This window comes from Gymnoscopelus microlampas (genome assembly GCF_963454915.1).
Source record: "Gymnoscopelus microlampas genome assembly, chromosome: 15".
Lineage (NCBI taxonomy): Eukaryota > Metazoa > Chordata > Actinopteri > Myctophiformes > Myctophidae > Gymnoscopelus > Gymnoscopelus microlampas.
In genome coordinates, this window is record NC_139952.1 from 22313836 (window position 1) to 22331110 (window position 17275).

The 17275-nt window shown below is 42.1% G+C and overlaps 1 protein-coding gene across 1 annotated transcript in view; it reads left to right on the top strand.

Moving 5' to 3' along the window:
* Positions 1–17275, top strand: part of adgrb2 (adhesion G protein-coupled receptor B2) — a gene marked incomplete at its 5' end in the record, with an annotated part of 273288 nt that overhangs the window by 84260 nt on the left and 171753 nt on the right. The window contains one exon of the mRNA XM_084080191.1: positions 5928–6089. Within this exon, the coding sequence (XP_083936317.1) occupies positions 5928–6089 (162 nt within the window). The remainder of the gene's footprint in view (positions 1–5927; positions 6090–17275) is intronic.

The following is a 17275-nucleotide window of genomic DNA, read 5'->3' on the forward strand; positions in this document are numbered from 1 at the left end:
AGATTATTAAGTACCATATGGACCGTAATATTTCATTTCATTTTGAGTATCTGTCTTGAGATGGCACAGAAAGCATTTCAAATGCATGTGTGTAATAATTTTAGATATATGTTGTGATTGTGAAGAGAAAACTAATTACGCAGCATTTTATTCCCCTTGGCCACAAGTACAGTTTGTTTCGGAAGTTTATAAAGATAGAAAAGATATACAGTGTAACTATATTTGTGTTTCGTCAATAAGACCAGTTGGGTCACGTAAACACGTCTCCATTTAATTGGCATGGCCTCATGTAGATAGCTGTGTTAACCATGTTTTCCCTTCCACACTTCCACTCGTCTCACTGTTGCCACACTCTTGTCAGTGTTTACTGCCGGCTTCTCAACGGGAAAAGATTGAGAAAAACACTGCGTTTTCTGTCAGTGCATATGCTAATCGTGTTTTTATGCTAATATCCCGACGCGATTTGTATGTCTAAGTGGCTCATTTTCCATTCAGTGTCGATATTAATATCCTCAGCCGCTCCTTTGATGGGATATTGGTTGCTGTGTTATGCTCCATTTACTATTTATTTATTTATCCCTCCCCTACATACAGACAGTACTGTGATGTTTTTTTTGCAGTGGCACCAGGGCAGAGGATGTTGGGGTTTTGAAGGGTGCGTCTGGGGGATTGTGAGAACGTGACCAAATCAAAGTGGACCGGGTCTTCGGGGGTCTTGGTTTGCGAGAGGCAGACTGGGGGGCTGTGTATAATGCGTCCTTTTTTTGTGGTTGACTCCCCCCCCCCCCCCCCTTCTCATCCCGACATGTCTGGGATGAGAGGCTCCACTGTTGCATGGTTTATTAATCTCTTTACCTATAGAATCCTTCGCTGTGCGTGCCTGGTCCAGTGGGGATGTTGCACACACACACACACACACACACACACACACACACACACACACACACACACACACACACACACACACACACACACACACACACACACGCATGCACATAGGAGTAGTGCATGTACCAGCGTGGAGGCAAAATCACATACTGTACACACACAGCCTCTTCCACACAGTTTTTCAAACGCGTTTCATCATCCCCTAGAATTAGAGCGAGTTCAGTTTCAATTCAAGCAATGATACCCCAATATGACACCCCCAATGTGATTTAACCGATGATACAACATTCACTTACTTAAGATGCTAAATTCTCTGAAGGCTGTTAGCCTACATAATATATATTTCACTCTGTTGTACATAAATATTTAAAATAATTGTGTTTTGGAAATTGGAAGCAATGAGGGCCGACGCAGTAAAATTCCTAGTGTTAATTTAAGTCAGTGAGTGTACCAATGGAACAGAATGGTCCCTTATGGGTCCATTCTGTACCCTCTCATGATTAAAGTGTACAGCTGTGCCAGCATGCATGATCCAGTAGACAGCCACATTAGTAGACGGAGAAAATCATCAATTAGTTATTAGTTTGTGTGCAAAGTACTGTACAGACGAGCATATATAGCTTTGTGGTTGTGTGTGGGGTGCACACCCCTGGGCTGTACTCTGTGTGTGTGTGTGTGCGTGTGCGTGTGTGTGTGTGTGTGTGTGTGTGTGTATGTTGTGCAGGTCAGGTAAAGGGGTATCAAAGACAAGTACCTCAGGCAGAAAATCAATGAACTAAAACTAGACTTTTTTTTCCCCCCCTCGCTGTTTTTGGGACGGTACAACTCCTAAATGAGTGTGATACACATGATCAGTTTTGAGTAATGGTTCCATGCTTGTCAAAGTAAACTAGGCAGTAATTGCCCTGACAAATTACCTTTTTTCCCTCCGTACAACATGCTCTGTGGTATTAGCCTTCTATGCTCCAAAGAGTGCAAAGTGGGAGTAGTATCCTAGTCACTGGACTATCAAACTAAGTGTTCAATGGTCATAAATTCAGTGGCATTTACATCGTGAAGCAAGACAATAGCACGTTTTGAGTATGGGTCAATGCACGGTCAATGCACGGGCAATGGCTGCAACGCCCAAAAGCTCAACCATATTCACTGAAGCAAGAAAATGACAGGGTATGCAAAAGATGGATTGGTACATACACGCTCAAACTGGCAGATACACACATATATAAATCTTATACTTGTTAAATAAAGCAACTGTATTATGCATTGACCCGAGCAGGAAAGGGCCAATGAAGGGCCAAATATATATTATATATAATAAACCATTCAGTGTACTGTATGTGTCATGACATTGCAGGCTCCACAAGCAAAAAGATTACGACTAAAGATATGTAACCTCACCACATCAAATATGACCTTTTATTGTTTGTGTGTGCATGCATATTTGTTTACACGTGTGTGTGCGTGTGCATTCGTGTGTGGGTGTTTGTGACGGATGGAGGATCGGACGGCTTGTTTTCATATTGAATTTTACAGTCGTACATTATGTCGCATTTACATAAAAAAAAGCTGAAATATGCATATCGGATGTGTGTTCATCTGAGGGCGTTTCACTCATGTTGTTTCATCTGCACATTGCACAGCTCGGAGCTTAATGAGTCTCTGCACGTTTTGTCACCACGAAAAAACAGATTGCCTCTCATTTTGATATTTAATTATCTTTAATTTCTTGAGTTTCTTTCTTGTGTGCTCAAACACGTTCTGGTTTACCTCCCACTGCAAACCTAATGGCGCCACTCTCATTGTCTAACATGCTCTATTGAACCACAAGACAACATTGTATAGTTAGTTCATAGTAAATTAGCTGATGTACGTGCGCACACACGCAAGCACACACGCAAGCACTTATGCACACACACACACACACACACACACACACACACACACACACACACACACACACACACACACACACACACACACACACACACAGATGCATGCAGATGTCACCTTACCAAAGATAAAATATATCTGCTCATCAATAGGTGGCGCCACACACAATGCATTTTTCATTCCTATTTATCCCCAAAGTTGTTCTTCATTGTCATGTAGCCACTGTACTTGTGTTAATGAATTCTACCCTTTCCCTCTATCTCATCAATTATTCTAAACTGTCTCGATCTCACCCTCAATATTTCTCTTCTGTTTTATTATCTCCCGTGTCCTGCAGTCATTTCTAGGCCCGCGCTTATAGGCTAATTGATTGGCTGTGCGCGAGGACAGACTTCAGATACTGTTGTGCTGAGTTTGAGGGATAGCGATTTGTTTCAGACGAATAAACAATGTTTTATAAGCCCACAGCAGTGAAAAAAATAAATAAGAAACGTCTTTGGCTGAATAATAATATCTCACTTTGTGTCTGTGTGCTGTTGTGATGTATTATGGTCTGGAGTCTCTTAGTCTCTTGTCTCCTGTGTAGGGTTTGAGTGATGAGATTCTCCAAGTAAACGGCTGCATTTTAGAATATTAGGTGTGCTATATGAATCAATGAATCATTCAATCTATGTACAGTATATGCGGCCGTCTAGGGATGGATCAGGGTTAATGAAAAACACAAAAGGGAAAACTAACTGAAACTGTTTTGGAAAAAAAAACTAAGATTAACTAAGATAATAGTGAAAATTTTGTTAGTTTTAGTCTTTGTCAGTATCCAATATTATATAGCTAAAATAGCCGATCTACAACCTCACGTGAGCTTGTAGATTGGCTATTTTATCTATTTTTCTGATCTATTGGAATCTCGTCCCTGACTACCATATTACAATAAAAAGGTAAAACTAATACAAACTCAACAGAAAATGCCTTTTCACCTTATTAAAACTAAACTAGCAAACACAACTAGCAAACCTGCTTTAAAAACAAATTAAAACTAACTGAAATTGAAAACAAAAATGAAAAATGAAATAAAACAAAATACAAAAAAACATAATAACCTTGGCATGGATGGTACTGTAGTATTAATATACAGTAGTGTCAGGGACTGAGTCAAAACCATAACAGAAAGTGGACCAACACACGGTTAACCAATGTTTATTGTAGCGTGTATGGGCCACCTGTAGAATAGTGTGAGGGCAAGGTGTTGCGTTAGTGAAAATGTGTGTTGTGTAGGGGGAAAAAGGTAGCCGAATAAAAACCCCAAGGGAGATACCGACACAAGTTAGAGAAAACCAGCTCATTGACTTGTATCACCTGCCCACTTTTTTTTCTTAGAAATAAGAGACGTCGGCCGGGTGTCCCTTATTTGAATTTCAGATAGTTGCCAACCCTAGTTGGCTCTTGGTTAATTTATATTCTCTCTATGCTGGCAGGATCTAGAAATAGAGCATATTAGAAACTAGACAGGCATTAGAAGGCGAAAAGGCTCAGCTATACTGTAACCTAGACGGTATTTATCCTATCCTACATCTACCCATCCCTTCCCCCTGTATCGTGTAATATAGCATTCAACATGTAATGCTGGACTCCCTGTGGTACATTCCTCTAGCCCACTACGTGCACTTTGCTTTTCAAATAACTCGATGGACCCACTCTCTCATTAAATATTCTCTCCAAGTCTGCCCGAGTCTCTCCCTGTCCATTCAAATTCACCTCTCATCTCTCCATACTGTGGTACTCATCTCCTGGCAGTACCTCATTGCCCTCAATTGACACGACACCGCCATTCAGGCCCCTTTCCCCTCAAATTATCTCTCCTCCTTTGTTGAGCATTGTCTTTGCATCACCTTTCCTTTACATGCATCTTAAAAGGGTGTTGGACATGTTATCTCGACATACTGTAGCGAGTGTGCATGCATTTCATGTGTTTATACAGTGTGTGCGTGTGCGTGCGGAATTAAGTATGTCCACATTTGTGTACTGTATGTGTGTTGGTGTGCACACAGCCACGCACACGCCTCTGCTCAAACACACGGATGGAACCGCCTCTGTGTGGCGTAACTAAGCAACGCAACAACGCACAGTCAAACAGCAACATGGTATATATTTACATCCTCAAGTTGCGTTCATTACGGTATTTCGGTTTCAGTGAATCTTTGAGCAACTTCACCAGACCTCATTTATTCCAGGCCATTTGATACCTATTTTGTCTGTTTCTAGCATGGGATGAGAAGTGTAATGGAGGGAGAGGAAGAAAGGGTGGTGGGACATGCTCGCTGCGTTAATTAGTGTTTGAAGTCTTTTGAAGCCTCGGTGATGAGTCATTGGATATTTTTGCCGTATTACAGTAGCTTCCATGACAACCATAACCTTCATTTCCCTGTCATGACTTTTAACAGCATGATTTTCCAATGCCAACCTGTCCATTCCAACTTTTCTTTTTTTTGTTTTTTTAAATACAATATCATGGCCATCAGTGTCAATGCTAACTTGTTTAATTTATTATTGTTATTATTATCATTATTTTAATCAGAATATTTTCAGCAGAGGTGGCGAGATCACTTCCTCATTGTTTTTTTCCTAAGGGGCAACACTCATTAACCACTTGTCATTTTAGGCAATAATAATGATAATTAGAAAAATATCTTATATGTTGTTGAAATTAGCTGATCTAGCTCACAATGTATCATATTGTGACATGTTGTGAGCTTGAAATAATTTGTAAAAATGTGTTTAAGTGGTTAATTGGTCTCATTTCTCTGACATTCTCTAACTCTCTAAGCTCTGTGCATTACTGCAGACCCGAGTTTCCAGAAGCTATGGCATTCCCCTTTCCTTTTCCGGTTCATTTTCACATAGCTTTGTTTGATTGGCCTGGCAGCAGATTAGAACCGGAAACAAACATGAAGGTTTTACATGGTGTTTCAACTCTGCTGCTCTGAGCCAATCAAACAAAGCTATTGTAAACTGAACCGGAAGAGGAAACGGGTATGGCACCTTCTGAAAAACCCTGGACTACAGTTAAACGCAAAGCCTATTGGCTGCAATGGGATATGCTCATTCTTCATCCCCCATGTGCTTGTGTGTGTGTATGTGGGTGTTTGCAGTGCATGGGATATGGGAGGAATGGTCGTCATGGAGTCTGTGCTCTGTGACCTGTGGGCGGGGCTCCAGGACTCGAACCAGGAAGTGTGTGAACGGAGGCGGGGCCACAGCTTGTGGAGGGCCCAAGACACAGACCAAACTGTGCAACATAGCGGTGTGTCCTGGTTAGTACCATGCCCCATTTACATGACACACTCTTTTGTTCCTGTCTCTCTGTCTCCTCATTCTGTCTCTTATTTTGCTCTCTCTCTCTCTCTCTCTCTCTCTCTCTCTCTCTCTCTCTCTCTCTCTCTCTCTCTCTCTCTCTCTCTCTCTCTCTCTGGTTCCTGTCTTGAACCTCTGGATTCTTTCTTATGAATTAAACATTATTTTTGGGGGGGTTTACTGCCATATCTCTCAACTCTCATACTTGGGTTTCCATGCATATGCATTCCAATGTCATGTTATGCAACTAACTCTAACTAACTCTTTCTTCACTACTAACTGCCATTCTCAGTCAGTCATTTTGCGTTAACACCACATCTACTCTAACCCTGTCTCCCATACGTATTCATTTACCCAATACTGCCTTCCAATAGACCCTTCATGAACCAAGTCTTTGACCTTTGACCCATGGTCACGCTATCACTCCATTCCTATATTGATCACACGGTCTGTGCTTCCATTCTGGGTGACCCAGGCGCCATCAAAACCGTATAGCTGTTCAGGTTTGGGTTTTCGATACCATGGTTGGCTTAATTTGGATTGCCGTGACCCATGTGTGGTTCTGCCGGAGTGCAGCACTGGGCCAATTGTCTCAGTGAGATTACCTGTTAGGCCTACCTTGTCAAGAGGAGCAATAAGTCGCCACCGTGGCCCCATTCCCATTATGCTGTCAAGTGTACCTGGCAGCTCCGCTCCAATTTGGCTGAGAAGACAGTCCGCGCCCGAGACGTCTTCATCAGTTCATGCCATTTAGAGTGGAATTGGGCCGACCGGCGGCCAAAATGAGGTCTCATCACAGTAGGCTCTGAAGGAAAGCCGGGGGGGGGGGGGGGGGGGGGGGGGGGGGGTTGTGTGACACTGACTGCAGCCTACACTCCCACAGAGCAGCTTCCAAAATGAAGTCACAGGTGACCGTGCTGCTTTATTCTCAATGTGTATGGGAAGAATGTCTCAAATGGCCTAAAAATCATCTCTGACTTCAGAGGAGAAATTATGCATAATCGTTTTTTTTTTGTTGTTGAATTATTCCGTTAAAAGTACAGGAGAAGAATATGACTACTAACTCATGGGATTGCTTAGGTAATCATGGGGATTACCATAACATTTCTGTGTCTTAACCACTATAAACTCTATTTTAGGCTTGTCATCATTCATTATAGGCAAAAAAAGAAGATAAAAGAAAAAAAGAACATTTTTGCACATCTACAAGCGATTGTGAGCTTGTAGATGTGCAAAAATGAAAAATGTTCTTTTTTTCTTTGTGTGTGTGTGTGTGTGTGTGTGTGTGTGTGTGAGTGAATGCATATACTGTATTTATTTACTGAACCTACATACACATAAAATATCTACATTTGTATGTACAGTATATAGGTGTCAGTGTTCATGCATTCCTAAATTCATGCACTGTATGTGGTGTATGTTCACAAAATCAGTTTTGTATTAATTGCATTATACTAACTGCCTAGGACACATTTTTCTAACATGTGCTCTCTTCTTCACCCATCTCCTGAATTCAAATGACTTTATCAATTCACAGTTAGTTTAACATTTTCCCTGGTCTGATAATAAGCCTGATTGTCCGTGGGAAGTAGCTATTTAGCAACGTAGGCTACTGCCAGTGGTCTTTTGGCTGCGGAAGCGGCAACTGGCGGTTAGGTTTACGAGCAGGTGATAATAATGGTAGCAGAGACATTTCACTTTCTAAAACATGTCCAGGAGAAGCCAAAGATACTTGCAGCTTTCGGTAGGATTTGTTGCTTACAGAAAGAACGGAGGTCTAATGGATTTACTTGATAATCTTAGAACAGATTTTCACAATGCTGTCTAGGCTATTTCTACCTTTTACCGTGAGGCTGTGGAACCAGCAGATAAAAGAAAAGCTCAGAAGACTCTCAAAGACAGATTTATACAAAATAAAAAAACAAGACCTGACAGATATAGAATGTATTTTTCGTAGAGGGTGCATTCTCTGTTGCCCGCTTCACAATAGCATCAGGGTCGAATTTAAGACGTAATCAAAAATAGTACCCACGTTGTTGTACGAGTAAATTTCCACACTTTCATTGTGTATGACGCACTAACACACACACACACACACACACACACACACACACACACACACACACACACACACACACACACACACACACACACACACACACACACACACACACACACACACCCACACCCCCATACATATATGTATTTATATTGTATATATAAAACATATAACCTGGACCAGACATAGAGGCTGCATATCTTTTATCTCTTAAAATAAAAGAGAGACGTTTCTATTCTGCCTCTGCCCTCTGGGATTCTTTTGCCATTCTGTTTTGGGAGCAGCGATGGAGCAAGAGGGAGCTACTGTAGGTTTGGGAGTACAGCTTATAAAAGAAATGTGTGTGTGTGTGTGTACGCAATTGTGCGTGCGTGTGTGCATGCGAATGAGAGTGAATCTATCGCAGCTCATTGGCAGTGCTTTTGGGAGTTCAAAGGCAATGGTCCTTTGAAATGATGAATACCAGCACAGACCTCATGACAGAGGAGTCCCATGCTTACAGCTTTGATGGCGCTAGGGTGTTACAGTATGTGTGTAAAATGCAAATGTGTGCGTGTGTGTGCGCGCACGTGTGTGTGTGCGTTAATCAATGTGTACGTATGCATGTCTTGTGCCTCTACGTGTGTACTGCACGTGCGTGCTCATGCGTGCGTGCCTGTGCGTGTGTGTGTAGTCTTGCCACTGCACACTACATTATATAGTCCTTATGTACACACACAGCTGGTGTGCGTGCCTATAAAGCGGTTGATATGATACAGTTTGCTATATATAGTTGTCTATTTTCCCTCTTATCCTCCCTCTTTCATCTTGTTTTTGACAAATTTGAATTAATTAGAATTAAACTATCACTGTTGAATTAATTCTTTCACCTTCCCACCAGCTCATCTGTTGTGTAGAGGAATGCATGACACAGATACATGCACGTGCGCGCACACACACACGCCCCGATGCCAAACGCACGCGCGCACCCGTGTGGGAAGTGTAGTAAATGTTAATATGACAGGCTTTGCTTCAAATAAGACACATCAATAAGATGTGAGGGAAGGAGGCAAACGGCAGCCATGCATAAATGATGGGATCATATAGGCTGTTTTATTGCTGATGTCAAGTATACTAGCGGGCGGATTGCATGTGTAGGCAGAGAGCTGGCTGGAGCGAGCCAGCAAAACACGGGACGGCTCCCAAGTTCTGTGAAACCCTGCCACGTGACCCACAACACAAACAGTCCCGTCCATATGCGGGCTTATGTTTGGGCTAAATGGCGCCGGCTTAATTGCAGATGGGCTGCGGAAATTACAAATTGGCGAGGGGTGGCGGGAAAAATGTTCCCTTCTACCAGGGAATGGTCGTGCTACTTCACATAAATAGCACCCGCCTCCGTGCAGTACATTACACTGTAATTATGCTGTACATGTTTGTTTTAATGATAGCTGCAGTTGCCCCTTGTTGCTAAACAGTTTACCCTTGTGTTTACTTCGCTCGACGGTATTAGTAATGATGATTTTGTTTATGTTTGAGTCTGAGTTTTGTGTCTTTTACATGCTCTTTAGCCCATTCAATCCGGGAACTCATCTGTGTCATTTTAAGATTTATTTGGCTATTCAAAAATAGCAGATATACAAGCTCATAGCACGGCACTGAGTGCCGTGCTATGAGCTTGTATATCTGCTATTTTTAAAACATTTTTTAAATGTGTGCAAATCTTTGAATATATATATTTTTGAAGCGAACATTTGCAACTCAAATCTTTGCTTCTGGGGGGTCCCTGGAACAAAACATTTTGAGATGGGGGTCCGCGGCCAAACACATCTAAAAATGTTTTCCAAATCCTAACAGTATGTTGCAGTCAGTGGTGCTCCAACTTTTCCATGTCAAGGACCCTTAAAATATGTATTTGGCCACGGAGTCCCATCTCAAAATATGCCGTTCCAGGGACCCCCCAGAAGCACAGATCGGAGTTCGCTTTAAAACATATATATATATATATATATATTCAAAGATTTGCAAGAATTATTTTAAAAATAGCCAAATAAATCTTAAAATGACACAGATGTGTTCCCGGTCTTAATGGATTAGAGATGATGATTATAATGACACTATACAGATCTTTGACTTACTGTACTGTACACGCGCCTTCTTCAGGCTGTCATGGCTAGGCTGGCTGCCCACAAGAACCACAGTATGCTACTTGGCTACCAAGCATCTAGCAGCTTTATTAGAAGAACTAAACAGTTGGGTGTTAAAGTCACAGTAAGGGATATGTTTGTTGTGTTACAATAAGTGTTAAATATCTCTATATTCTGATAGCAATCATTGCTACAGAGTGTTTGTTCAGTAACAGGGGTCTCCCCGTCTCTCCAGCTCTTTAGCAAACAGAAAATGCATTTTCAGGTTGGAATACCAATTTTAGGATGATAAAGGATAAATAAGTGAAATTGGAAGTGATGAAACAAATAAATGAGCTGACACAATTGGAACTGGTAACACTGATAAAAGGGTACTCTCTCCTGATTGTGTGAAATTGGCACTTTTGGATTTTGGCGATCCAACAATAGATAGGTATAACAAATGCAGGACGGCAGACGTGAACGTAATTGCTGACCATTTTCAGATCCAGGCAACTGGTCCTCCTCTTAAGGCTGAGCTAAAAGCCATTGTGTTGGCAGGGCTGGTGGCTAACAGGGTCATTGTGTTGCCGCCTGAGCTTGAACATGCTCAGCCTCAGCCTGAGCCTCCACAGGTGGATGGTCAAAGTGGGGTTAGTGTCACCCCTGTCCTGTGAGTTCCTCTTCGGGGTCATCTAAACTAGATGGTGCTAGTTTAAAGGTGCGCTTAACCCGCCTTCGGCTAGATGCCGAAGATGAGGCACATGCTCGCAAAATTGAAATGGACTACAAGCTGGAATTGCACCACATTGAGGCAGATACAAACATTAAAATACGGAAGCTGGAGCTAGAGGCAAAACTGGCACAGGGGTGTCTGAAGTGGAACACACACAACCATTAGTGTCCCCTACTGTTCCTCCTCGCACCAAGGTGCCTAACGTGGAGAAACCAGAACCCTTAGTGTCCCCAACGGTTCCTCCTCGTACCAGGATGCGCACTGCGGAGAAACCGGAACCTGCAGAGGTCCTCCTCTGTTCCAGCCAGTACATTTGATTTGAGTAAACACATTGCTTTGGTGCCTCCTTTCAGGGAGAGTGAGGTGGAGTGCTATTTCTATGCCTTTGGGAGAATTGCTGCCGCCATACATTGGCCGCAAGATGTTTGGCCTTCAGCTGCTTCAATGCAAGCTAACTGGAAAAGCTCAGGAGGTTTGTGCCTCCTGAGCTTTTCAATTGAAGACAAAGTCTTACATTTGACATTGTTAAAAGTGTTATACTCAGGACATACTGTATGAGCTGGTACCTGAAGCTTATAGGCAGCGTTTCCGTGGCCTGGAAAAAAAACATCTACTCAGACATTTGTGGAGTTTGCCAGGGAGAAAGGTACACTTTTTTATAGGTGGTGTCTGGCAACTAAAACTGCTGATTTTAATTCTTTACGGAAGCTAATGCTTTTGGAGGAATGCAAGAGTTGTGTGCCAGAGCACACCATGGTGTATTTAAATGAACACAAAGTGACCACTCTGCGGGAGGCAGCTGTCCTGGCAGAAGAGTTTGCGTTAACTCAACAAAAGTGTGTTTACAAGTAATGAGGATGGAATACTCTTCTCTTCCTGAGTGCTCTTAAGCAGGTGCCAACTCACAGCCCCAGCAACTTCACAAGACCACTTCCAAGCTGAAGCCAGGTAGGCTATGCTACTATTGCCACCAGCCTGGTCATAGCATTGCTGACTGTCCAGACCTCCAGTTTAAAGGTCAACCTCCACAAGCCATGTATAAGCCCTTCATTTTGAGCAAGTCATCAGTTGGTCACTGCTTTTAAAATGTGTGTCATCCACTTGTTCTGTGTGGACACAGTCTGGTGTGACTGTATGTCCAGAATCTGGTGTTTGTGTGGGGTGGACACAGATTAACCTTTTGTTTTGATTTGTATGGTGTGTGTGTGTGTGTGTGTGTGTGTGTGTGTGTGTGTGTGTGTGTGTGTATTGATTGAGGTGTTTCTATTTTATTTTTATGGGAGGGGGTGTTACGGCCCTATGTGGTCTCATTCTGTGTTTTCAGTGCCCCATGGTATTTGGAGGGTGGAGTGGAGATGGGAGGAGTGGCATGGTGTCTGGAGACACACCTGGGCCTCATTCCTCAATCAGCCAGCAGCCAGCATAAAAGCCATTCGTCACCTGTGCTGAAGCCTTTTGGTAGCTAGTGTTTACTAGTTATGTCTGTAGGCTGTGTGCCATACCTGTATGCTTAGTGCTCAAGGTAACTCTAATACTCAGTGTTTAAAGTATTAGACAATAATTACTGTTCCAAAGAATTTTTGGGTGTACAACTCGTAGAGAAAGGAAGCTTGGTAGGGGCGTGCCACCATTTCTTTTAATTCCCATTTTGACCATGTTTTTGTTTAGTTAAGGAGTGTAGACTGTCATTGTCTCCGCCAGGCCGAAAGGCATGGCGAGAGAGTATGTTTTACCCCCTGTCCGTCCGTCCGTGTGTCCGTGTGTCCGTCCGTCATTCGATCTGTCTGTGTACAGCTAATCTCCGGGTCCGTTGACTTGCTCGCAGCCAAACTGTGCACACACAGTCCCTGGATACCAGAGCAGAACCTCTGCCCCAAAATTTTCACAGGGGCCTGTTATGGCGCCACCAGGAGGCCGATTTGTGCAAAACACATTTTTTGACAGTACTCCTACAGATTTTGTCCAAAAATCCCACAAATCGGTATTCTCATATTCCATCCTGATTGGCTAAAAATGTCTTCCAAAGTTTGCAGGAGTGCTCCGTTTTGAACAAAATGCCTCAAATCATGAACACAGCATGCAATTTCCGTGAAATTTTGCAAGCACATTCCCATTAGGCCGAGGAAGAACTACCATTTGAACATTTTCAAATCAGCCTCATGGTGGCGCTATAACAGGCCGATTCGTGTTTTTACCTATAATTGCACCTATCTGTGTAAAACTTTGTATGCACACTCCCTATAGGTCAAGGAAAAACCTTTGCCCTGCATTTTTCACATCTGCCTTTTATAGCGCCACCAGGAGGCCGACTTGTGTAAAACACATTTTTGTATACTACTCCTTCCAATTGTATCCAAATTTCACGCAAATCGGTACACATGATCTCTATAGTCATGTGATCACGACAGATGTGTTTGATTTTTCATATTCCATCCTGATTGGCTAAGATTGACATCTAAAGTTTGCATTATTGGCTTGTTTTGAACAAAATTCTGCAAATCATGAACGCACCGTCCAATTGCGCTCAAACTTTGCACGCACATTCACACTATGTTGAGGAACAAATGCCACCCTTTTAACATTGGCCTGTTATAGCGCCACCAACAGGTCTAATTTAGCGAAACACATGTTTTTAACAAAATGCCTCAAATCATGAATGCAGTCAGTGTCCGATTGTCGTGCAAGGCCTAAGAAGAAATGGCAACCTTTTCACATTGGCCTAATATAGCGCCACCAGGAGGCCACAGTAGCCTACCTGACCTGGCGGAGACCTGTGCTCCGAGGAGCACTTTTTCTAGTTTTGTTTTGGTTGGTGTAGTTTAGTTTGGTTCTTTTTCAGGTAGGGTGGAGTACGTGTTTTGGCCACCCTGATGTTTGATGCTTTCCCTAAACTGTTCATATTCAGCAGTGATTTGTGATACTTTTAGATATGTTACTCCTCTCTAGCCTCTAGACTCCATATAAGGTCATAACAGCAACCCACCTGAAAATATATGTTCTGTTTATTAAAGAGCTAGAGAGATGGGGAGACCCCTGTTACCGAATAAACACCCTATATCAATGATTACTATCTGAATATAGTTAACTTTTTAACAACTTTGTTTCAACCAAAAAATATAATTTACACTAAGAGCATAGCTCAACATCACCCCTATTGCTACAGTGTTGTTGACGCAGAAAAGAGCATTACTTTCCCTGCATAGAGTTTGCAACCCTGTACAGGGTTTTGAACAATTTGACCACTAATGTACGACCGCTTATCAAGTCTAATGGTATTATAACTTAAAGAAAGTTAGGGGATGTGGATAACAGCCAAAAGAGAGTAGCATCATTCTTAAATGCCAAAGTTCTTCTTAACACAGGGGAAGGGGTGTAGCAGCCAAGAAGTTTAATATCTTGCCATAACTTAATAATGCACTGTAATGTGATAAAAAATGAAATGTAATAAAATATCTTGCAGGTAAATATATTTTTTTCTGCGTTGGCAGCAGCTATTCATCCAAACTCGTGCGTGCACACGTACGCACATGCACGAGCGCGCGCACACACACACACACACACACACACACACACACACACTGTATCTGTAACTGTATCTCACGTTGTCATCAAAAATACGATGTGTAATTTAAAAAAAAGTCACTGACTACTAGTAGCTTGTTGCCCCCGCATAGGCTCAATCCCACAAGTAGATGCGACAAATATTCATTGATAGTTAACTGTCAAATCTCATGTACACACAGTATTCAGACCATAGACTATAAAACATATGGACGAAGGGAGCCCCATTGTTTTTTTCCCGACCATTTCAAATCCACCATCTTGGAACTTCCGGTCCCGAAAAGCAACCGGAAACTAATGCTATTGGCTGGAAGGGCAGTGAGGGCGGGTCTTCACTTGGTAGAACCAGTAGAAGCCCTAGAAACGTACTCCTACTTTATCACGTTTTTAATTAATGGGACCATAATGTATTAAACGTATACCATGATAATGGAGAAAAGTCTTTAAACTAGCGATTGAAAACAAAGTATTTATGAAAGTGTTTAGTGTAAAGTCCGGCCCAAACCCTCATTCGCTTAGTTTTTCGGCAGCCAGCAGGTGGGGGAAATAACGACATCTGCTGGGTCATTAATGAGAAGTGCAGGGGAAACGTACGGCTCTTCCTTATTGGCCTCATTTTAAACACATAGCTGTGAATATCCCCAAGACTCCAGACACCTGTCGACTCACTTCCTCTTGTATTCCCTGTGGTATGTCCGTCCTATCAGGCACAGCACTGTACTGTATGAAACCTGATTTAAGCCTGGTCGTGTGACTGTCGTGGACCGTAAATAGATATAATTTCACAACGTGTCGCAGATGTGTCGGGTTGTGAGCTTATAGATCGGCTATTTTGGAGATTGAGCATAAATCTGGCATTAGGCTAGAATTATAATATATCTAACTATTCATACACTACAGCATTTTTCAACAACATTTGGCATCTATGATAAATTATTGGGAGGAGAGATGCTCATATTATACAGGTAGTTCTGGCCAAGCATATTGATTGGTGGAAAAGGGCTCTCTGGCTGTGCCTAAATCATGATAAAGCACACTTCAGCTGTGCTCAAATGAAATATGCCTCATCACTGTAAATAGCACTCTGCAACTAATACAAACAGAAATATCAACACATTTCGGTGTTGGCAATGGGGGTGCAAATCTGTCTAGCTAACGTGCTTTGCTAGGCTATTGGAATCCTCAGTGTCTTAACCCATTAAGACCGGGAACGCATCTGTGTGTCATTTTTAGATTTCTTTGGGCTATACAAAAATAGCAGATACACAAGCTCATAGCGCGGCACGAGTGCCGCGTTATGAGCTTGTAGATCTGCTATTTTTTTTTAAATCGTGACAATTTGTGCAAATCTTTGAATATATATTTTTATATATTTTTATAAAATATAATTTTGGGGTCCTTGACATGAAAAAGTTTGAAAACCACTGATATTATAGCAAAACATACGTTTTTTGTTAGGATTTAGAAGACATTTGTAGAAGCAAAGATTTGAGTAAAAAATGTTTGCTTTAAAAATTCCATGATTTAAAAAGAAAATAGCAGATCTACAAGCTCATAGCGCGGCACTCGGTGCCGCGCTATGAGCTTGTATCTGCTATTTTTATATAGCCAAAGAAATCTTAAAATGACACAGATGCGTTCCCGGTCTTAAAGAGTTAAGGATCTAGTACTTTGTAAACTTGCGAGTTTTCCCCATTAAATGTGTGGCACGTTCAGAGATTTTGTTGAATAACACAAAGACCTTATATTCACAATATTACACTCAAGGGTGTTCTTTACCACTGCTACCACTTCAGTGATGCTCTTGTGTAATATTGCTTAATTCAACCACTTTACTCTGAGCTGGCACACACTTTGACACAGGCTGCCAAGCTTACCTGTCTCACACAGTGGGAGAAAAATCTCTCCTTTACCATCTCCCCATCTCCAGTTACTCTACCTCGGTACCGTATGCCTCATCTGCATACCTCTGCTCTCGTCTTGCTCGACTTTGCATTCTCCCCCCGTCTCCTCCAAACGTCACACAATAATCACCGTTTCTCTCCTGCCACAAAACCACTGTACCCTCCTGCATGTACGATACACAACCCTACTATACCATCCTTCAATACACAACCCTGTACAGCAGCACTGCAGTACACAACCCTACTGTACAAAGTACACAACTCTACACACTAAAAACTCTTGGGTTATTTCTTTAACCCAATTCCTGGGTTGCTTGTGTTGGGTAAAATGTCTGCGTTATTTTTCAGAGTAATAACCATTTCCTGGGTTATTGGGCTATTATTTTAACCCAATTCCTGTTTTTGAGTGGTGCCAACCACTCCTACATTTGACTTTGTCCGTGTGTCCGTATGTCCGTCCGTCCGTATGTCTGAGCACTGCTGATTGGTCAAGCTTCACGTGACACGTGACAATATGTTGTCACGTGTCACGTGACAACATATTGTTGCTGATTGTTGCGGATGCAACCAGTTACGCTTTCAAAGGCACCACTCTCTTCACACTGGGTGTGATTTTTATTTTATTTATTTAGGTAATATTTCTGGGTTACTTTTCTGAGTGTAACCCATTTGTTGGGTCACAGAGTTTGGTACTATACTGTGTTGTAGAGTTGTACAATACTATACTCTGTATAGTATTAGTATAGAGTAACAAAGTCCTGACGTCACTAGCACTACCCCA